Source organism: Myotis brandtii, unplaced genomic scaffold (assembly GCF_000412655.1).
Source record: "Myotis brandtii unplaced genomic scaffold, ASM41265v1 scaffold112, whole genome shotgun sequence".
Lineage (NCBI taxonomy): Eukaryota > Metazoa > Chordata > Mammalia > Chiroptera > Vespertilionidae > Myotis > Myotis brandtii.
Genome location: NW_005353838.1, coordinates 14,236,780 through 14,245,311, shown reverse-complemented (window position 1 = coordinate 14,245,311; position 8,532 = coordinate 14,236,780). Strand labels below are relative to the sequence as shown.

The window sequence follows — 8,532 nt, the reverse complement described above, 5'->3', positions numbered from 1 at the left end:
CCAGCAGGTCATTATCTCCTGAGGGGTCCCAGACTGCGAGAGGGCACAGGCCGGGCTGGGGGACCCCCCTCCCCACCCCCCCAAGTGCACAAATTTTTGTGCACCGGGCCTCTAGTGTGAATATAAAAGCCACTGAAGTGGACACTTGAAAATGGTTAAGATGATAAATTTGTTATGTGTATTTTAACTCAATATATAAAAAAGAAAAAAATGAAATGAGCTATCACACCACAATAAGACAGAGAGGAACTTTGAAGACATATTGCTAAGTGAAAAAAGCCAACCTGAAAAAGCTATAGATTCTAGTCCATAGTACCCATATAGTTCAATTATATGACATTTGAGAAAAGGTACAACCATAGAAAGAGTAAAAAAAATCTGTGATTGCTAGGGTTGGGAGGGAGGGATAAATGGGTGGAGTACAAGGATTCGGGGGCAATCTAACTATACTGTATGATCCAGTACTGGAATGGTGGATACATAAGATTATGCATTTGTCACCTGGCAGGCGTGGCTCAGAGGTTGAGCGTCCACCTATGAACCAGGAGGTTACAGTTCTATTCCTGGTCAGGGGGCATGCCTGGGTTGTGGGCTCGATCCCCAATGTGGGGCCTGCAGGAGACTGCCGATCAACGATTCTCTCTCATCATTGATGTTTCTATCTCTCTGCCCCGCTCCCTTCCTCTCTGAAATCAATAATATATATGTATATATATATGCATTTGTCAAAATTCAAGTACAAGACAGTGAACCTTAATGTAAACTATGGACTCAGTTAAAAATGATTTATCCATATTGGTTCACCACTTGAATGAATGTGAACCCGGCCAACACACAACACAGGTTTTGGTAAGGCAAGATATGAATAGTGGAAACTGGGTGTAAAAGGCATGGGGGTGTTCTCTGCACTGTTTGCTGAATTTTTCTGGAAATATAAAATTTTCCTATGAAAACAATCTATTAATTATAAAATAATAAATGGGAAGTAGAGAGTAAGTAGAAATATAGATGAAATAAGAATATACAATATTGATAAATGTTGAAACTTGGGGATAGGTTCATCAGTTTATTATACTTTTCTGTTTAAGACTTTCCACAATAAAGTTTTAAAAACTCCAGATCAAAAAATTATATATATAAAACAAAAGAAATAAACAGGCTTTTTTTTTTTTTAAACCCTCATCCGAGGATATTTTTTCCATTGATTTATAGAGAGTGGAATCGAGGGAGGGGGGAGAAGGAGAAAGAGAGAGAAAGAGAAAAAAACACACAAACATTGATGTGAGAGACACATTGATTGGTTGCCTCCTGTACAGGCCTTGACTGAGGCTGGGGATCGAATCTACGACCCAGGTATTTGCCCTTGACCGGAAATTGAACCAGTGACCCTTTGGTGCGAGGGCCAATGCTTTAACCAGTGATCCCACCATTCAGGGCTGAACAGATTTTTTTTGAAATAAGTATTAGATTATTAATCAGAGGGAATGGTTGATTCATACTTGACAGAGAGTGAATACCCTTGTTATCTCAGAAACATCCATCCCTCCGGGAGCAAGGTGGGCATGGGCACAGGTAGGAAAGTGACAAAGAAATACTGGTAGGGAAATATGTTTACCCTCACTGGTTCAAAAATGCCAACGTACCCTGATACAACTATTTCAGGTTTTAAAACGCTGTAAACACCTGGAGTTAGAACAGATTTAAGGACAGATCACTACATCCTGTGAGAAGAACAATCAGCACCAGCTTTCCAAAGGGTAACTGGGACCAAACCCTAAATCCTAGAACCCATGGGCCACTGGCCTAACTGCTCTGTCCAAAAATAAAGGGTTTGACTAATGATAATGGACTGAATAAACACAGGGATAGCCCCTTCAATATGAAACCTATACACAATGATCAAAAGACTCCCTCACTGATGAACAAATTCTTTTTTTGTTAATCCTCACCGGAGGATATTTTTATATTACTTTTAGATAGAGTGGAAGAAGGGAGGGAGGGAGAGAGAGATTGATTGGTTTGCCTCCCACATGGTCCCTGGACCAGGCAAGGGAACAAATCTGGAACCCAGGTATGTGCCCTTCACCGGGAATCGAACCTGAGACCCTTTGGTTTGAGGGCTGACGCTCTAACCGTTTAGGAACACCGGCCAGGGTGATGAACAAATTCCTAATAGCACTGGGAACCACCAAGAGAGCAGACATTTTGAGGAAGACAAAGAGAGACCGCAGGTGGTGACCACAGATCCAGTTGGAGCTCTGGGCAGGCCTTGGAGACCAAGCCGGGCACCTTCTCTCCCTCCCACGCTTCCCACTGCCGCTGGAATCCTGCATCCTCCCCTCCACTTCAGCCAGCGCCCAGCCTTGTACCCTAGGGAACACAGCAGAAGCTCAGACAGGCTCTTATTCTCCGTACAGCCTCTGTCCCCTTGCTCTCCACCCCTCCCCAGGCCAGACCAGACCAGCACCGCCTCAGGGCCCAGCATGCTCCTCCCTAGCCTCTTCATCCTGGCCCACACTCCCCTCAGCAAAGACACCTGCTGGCTTGTCTCCACACATAAAACCCCATTGAAGCCATGCTCCCTTTTGGCAGCTATCCACTTTTGCAACTCCCCTCCATGGCTAAACCTCTTAAAATGCCTTATTGCTGCCCCCCACCCCCATCCAGCTCTATTCTGGCCACTCCAAGGAGACTGTGGTCACCAGTGACCCCATGTGGCTGAGTTTAGCCATTTTTCCTCCATTCTAATCAGAGCTGTATCCAACCCAGCCAAGCACCCCTGCTGTCTGAACGCCCTTATCCTCGCTGGCTAGCATGACTCCGAGCACCCCTTGCTCCCATGACTCTGAGCACCCCATGGCCCCATGCTCCTCCCTTCCCAGATCCTCTGCAGCTGCACCTCTATAAACACAGCCTGCTCCTGGGCTAGACCTGAGCCCCTTCTCTAGCTACACAGTTTCTCCAGGTAACCTTATTCAATTCCATGGCTTTAAACACCTCTGACCTCATCCGACACAGCAGACACACACACACACACTGTGGACACACATACAAAACTGGCACCAGCACCTGCTACCTCATACTCAATCATACTCATACTAAGTATCTCATACTCAATTCCTCTCAAAATTTTACTGTCATATGAGTTCCAAAAATATCATAAAATATCTCCAAAAAGAAGAAAAAAATCTGGATACAATAAATAGTGGTGAATAAAATAACCAGTAAAATGTATACTTTCAACTAAATATGGTTGTTTGGAGGGAAAATGAGAATACAGAACCAAGACCACAGAGGGTCTGGCCCTGGGGAGCAGAAAGTAAGGAGCTAGGAGAGTAGAACACAGGGACTGATCAATTCAAAGTAGTTACTGAAAGATAGGCTTCAATGATTTTTAAAAGCTGAAAGACATCCACTAGAAGAACAGGGAAGAAAACAAAAAAGCTTACCAAATTAAAAAATAAAACAGAACATCAGGCCCAAATCTCAACTTACCAATAATCAGAATTGTAAATGGGTTAAATTCTCCATAAAAAGACAAAAGCTCTCAGACTGAGTTAAATGTAACTGTAAAATAAAGGGAGCCCTGGCCAGTGTGCTCAGTGGTTGGAGCGTCGTCCTGTGCATCAGAAGATGTCAGGTTTGATTCCCAGTAAGGACACATGCCCAGGTTGCGGGTTCAGTCTCTGGTTAGGATGCATGAGGGAGGCAATTGATCGATGTTTCTCTCTCTCTCTTTAAATCACCCTTCCTCTCTCTCTAAAAAATTTTCTTTAATTAAAAAAAGAGGCCCTGACCAGTTTGTCTCAGTGGATAGAGCATCATCCTGCAGACTCAAGGGTCCCGGGTTTGATTCTGGCCAAGGGCATGTACCTTGGTTGCAAGCACATCCCCAGTGGGGACTGTGCAGGAGCCGGTTGATCGATGTTTCTCTCTCATCGATGTTTCTAACTCTCTATTCCTCTCCCTTCCTCTCTGTAAAAAATCAATAAAATGTATTTTAAAAAAAATTTAAAAAAATAAATAAATAAAAAATAAAAAAAGAGGATATAAAAGAGTTGAAAATAAGGAGATAACGACGACTTTAAATGGGACAAAGGGGGGGTTTCCTGTAAGAATCAGAGACACATATCTATAACAACATGCTCTCCAAATAAAAAGCAAAATTAGGCAGAGAAAGAAACAGACCTGTTGACTATTACAAATAAGCTAGATCCAGCAGGAGAACAAAGTAACCGACTGGTGGAGAGGGCACATTCTTCTCAAACCACAATGAAACACAAAAACAGACTAGATTAAGCCACATTGAAATCTCAAGATTCTAAAAAGTAGGTCTCATTAAGCGACTATATAACTGGAACTTAAAGCAATAAAATTTAAGCATAATTACAAATAAGTTAGCTCCCCATCTCCAATCTATCCACTTGAAAAACTGTAAACTTCCTTCTACATAACCTGGGTTAAAAAGGGTATCAAGAATGAAGTTAGAAACGATTTAGAAATGAGTAGCAATGAGAGCAACATGAGGCAAATCCACACTGAGAGGTCAAAGGGACCAAAGAAGGGCTTAGCCTCAACTGGAGGTATCAGGAAATATACATGTACAAGAATAAGCTCAGTCCTCAGTCCAGGAGCCAGAACCACCACAAAATGAAACTGAAGACAAAATGAAACTGAAGAAAGTAGAAAAAGTGAGGATTTATGAGGCAGAAACAAGAAGGCAGACTTGAACAATGGAGTTGAGGGCTGGCTGTTTGGAAAGACCTACTGACAAACTTTGGTACATTTGACCAAGATGAACAGAAAAAGTAACCAAAAAGCAACATCGAGAAACAATAAAAAACAGCTTAAAAATGACAAGAGAATACAGTGTCACTCTGACCAGGACATCGTGGTCCTCACACGAGCTGCTCCTCCCCCAGGTGCATTTGGAAACACAAAGGACAGATTTTAGCTTTTGCTTTTGTTTTGTTTGATAGTGGTTGATGTCCTGGGGGGTCCAGGAAGTTCTGAACAGCCTGTCACACAAGAATCTCCTGAAGTGTTAATTACATCTTCGAAGACAAACTCTGGTCCAAATTAAATGAACAATGTGGCAGGATGTTTTCATGTATCTATAACAGGCAAAAGATCCTATCTCCAATATGTAAAGAATAGCTACAAACCAACTTTTATAAGTACTAAACAGTAAAATAGGGGGGAAAAACAGAAACATAGCCAATAAACATATAAAAAATATACTCAACCTATTTGTATAGGTACCAAGATATGTAGGATAAGCATAGAAAGTAATCTAAAAGATCACACAACAAATTTTAACAGCAACAGGGAGAAAAGCTGGGAGGTGGGGGAGAAGGAATTTTCACCATTTCTTAGCCTGTATTTTTCTGTAGTGTTTTAATTTCTACAGAAGACAATGTATTCTACTTGAAGAGATGTTTAAAATCTTATTATTATTAATGTTCAAAATTATTTAACCTTAAGGATATTCATGGAAATGTAAATGAAAAGAACCTCTCTAATAAGTTTTCTACATCTATTTGATTTTACATTTAGATCCTAACCCATTTGCAATTTGTGTGAGGTATGCCATAGATGTTCACCTTACCCCAGGCAAGGGGAAAACCCAGTGTTGGGACCCCATTCACTGAGTAGCTGACCTCACAACTAGAGGCCTCCCGGCTGCTGGAGGTAAGCTTTCCCACCTGAGTCCCTGTCTAACGGGTCCAGCTACTACCAGAGCCTCATCGGAGCAAGACCCACTAAGGGACAGGCAGTGGGACCCTGAGGTGGGTACTGACCTCGGCCGGGTGCTGGCAGGCTGCTCAGGCTCAGCATGCTTCCTCTCTGCAGTTTGTCCAGCTTCTCCTGCAGCTTGCGCACCTGGCTGTCGGAGCGGCTGACACGCTGGCGTAGGCTCCTGAGCTCACCATTCTTCTTTTCCACCTGCTTCCAAAGGCAGCAAGCCCGGCTCCGGTTCTGCCGCGCAGAGAAGCAGTAGGAGTGCAGTGAGTCGATGAGCTTGCAGGCACCCGAAGCTGACAGAATGACCTCGTTGATGGACATGGGGCTGGCGTCGCTGTGCTCACTCTGCACAGCCTCAGCGGCTGGCTTTGGGGTGACGTCTGTCGGAGGGGCAGAGGGACTTTGGGAGGACTTCTGTGGCGTCGCAGTCAGAGATGAACTTGGGGGGCTCTGCCCCAGGCTGGTCCCACTGCAGCCAGGCTCTGTGTCTCTCTTCGGCCTCTTCCGGTCCACAGGTTCCCGGGGGACGTATGGCCTCTCTCGGGTGTGCCTGGAGGAGAAACTGTAAGAATGAAGTGAGCCAATAAATTTGCAGGCCCCAGATCCTGGGGGGGTAAAGTCATCCATGGAGATGCCACTCTTATCCACCAGGTCCTTGTCGGGGGTGATGCTGCTCTCATCACCAGCATCGCATGCAGGCCCATTTGCTTCGGCCTGGCTGCCTGAGGCTTTCGTGGCCAGAGCATCACCCGGGGGTCCCTGCGTAGCCTGCTCCTGACTGGTGGCTTCACTCTTCAGGGAAGCCCGCTTTAACTTGCGGGACTCTGGCTTAGTCTTCAGGTTCTCACTTGAGGGCGATGGTGAACCTGCATCTCCTTTCCCATCAGCTTCACTTGCACGTCCCCTCAGGCCCCCTGAGGCCTTTTTGGTGTCCTTTCTCCTGCTGCGGCCATGGCCTCCAGACCCCCTCTTCTTCTCTGTCAGGTGGAAGATGGAGGGCACCGCTGTGGGCTTGAGCAGGCGGTGCTGATCCTCCAGCCTTTTGGAGAAGCTGTCTTTGGTGAAATGCTCACTACAGAGGAAAGAATACTTAGTAGGGGTCCAGTTGTCCCTCTGAACAGCTTTTAACCACTGGATCAGACGTTTTGAGTCCTTCAGAGGGAACCTACAGGACAAATGGCAAAGGAATTAGAAAGTAATAATTACATGTCTCCACCTAAAATGATCAACTATAAAAGCAAAACAAGTATTTTTGAAAACACCCAAACCTATATGGACTTTACCCATTTAAAAATTTGATAAATACTTAAGGAACACATTCTACTTACACATTACTACTGGAATGGGAAGACGGAAGACCCGTTGTTTACTCTGAAGGACCTTACAGTTGCAGGGCAGATAGGAATGAAGGCAGATAACTCCTACCAGAATGTTAGGAGAAGCATAGGATAGCATACAGACATCAGGAAAAGCTCCAGGAAGCCCTGGAAATAATTCCTAGAAAGTCATAGCCCAGCCACCCTGCCAGTGTGCCTGGGATGCAGGACTTTGGGTGCTAAAAGTGGGATGGTTGGTCGCCCACTTAGAAGCCAGACCAGGTGTGGGCCAGCAGAGCATCCCAGAAGCCCAGCACTGTGATTCAAGCAGCTGAGGATGGGAGATTAGCTCTCCGAGAACGTCAGACTCAAAGGTGTAGTTCTGTGTTCCTACTACACTCCCATCCCTGGAAGATGCTGAATAAGACGACACTGAATGGCCACTTCTCATTAAGACAAGATCTACTTAGAAAATGAAAAGAACCTCTCTAAGAACCTCTGACCAAAATGTGCACATGAGGCCATTTGCTCCCTCTAAGGTCATGTAACACACCTGAGGCCGCTGTGGACAAGGACAGGGTAGAATCTCAAACTTCAGGAAGTTCTCCTCGACATGACCTCCTAAACTTCCCAAAGATCCTCAGTTCCCATGCCCTTTGCCCCCACACCACAGTTAGACCACGGTGAATGCCAAGGTGAGCCTTCTCTGCAAGGACTCTGTCTCATTTTCAAAATGGTAACAAAACTTTTGGGACCAGAGGCTCCGAAGGAAACTGAGGAAAGCATGGTGGCTGCTCTAAATAGTCTAATGTTACTTTTGATAAATTGTAACCACTTAAAACTTACTGCACCACAGCAAGCTTTCCGTAAGACCATAAGTAACAAGTGTCACTCCGGCTTTAAAAATTAAATACCAATGTCCTGCCGCATACAGGTACACCCCTCCAGCTCACTGTGGGGGGCCTGCTGTGCCTACGTGGGCTTCAGAGGCCTCCTGAAGGGAAGAAGGCGAGACCCTCGCCCAGCAGGGCCCACAGCCCCTTGCAGCCTCCAGGGGGAAGCCGGCAGGGAAGTGCCACCCACTCCAGGACAGGAGGCTATCGGGCCCCGCCAGGGACTCACCTTACCGCTGGGGCACAGCTACCTTTCTGCACCCAGGACTGGGGACCCTTCCAGCCACTGAGCGCCTGGAGCGCGTGTTAACACCCGATGCATAAGACGCATTTGCTCCGCCACATTCCTGGTGGCAGAGATCAAGGCAGCCTCCCCCGCGATACAACAGGGACAAGTCACGGCCAATGGAGAGGACAACTGACCTAGGAAGAGGCTGCCAGAATACACTGCTTCTGGAAACCGGCGGCGCCAACTCGAATCAATGGAGCGCGGCGGCCGCAGGGGTGGGGGCGAGGGAGGTGAGGCCGCGAGTGGTCGCCAGGTGGTCGTGGGATGGCCTTCAAGTGGCCTTAGGGTG

General features: G+C 46.1%; 1 protein-coding gene across 1 annotated transcript in view; it reads right to left on the bottom strand.

Moving 5' to 3' along the window:
* THAP4 (THAP domain containing 4) overlaps positions 1–8,532 on the bottom strand; it is a 41,133-nt gene that overhangs the window by 27,973 nt on the left and 4,628 nt on the right. The window contains exon 2 of the mRNA XM_014547178.1: positions 5,802–6,910. Coding sequence (XP_014402664.1) covers positions 5,802–6,910 — 1,109 coding nt within the window. The remainder of the gene's footprint in view (positions 1–5,801; positions 6,911–8,532) is intronic.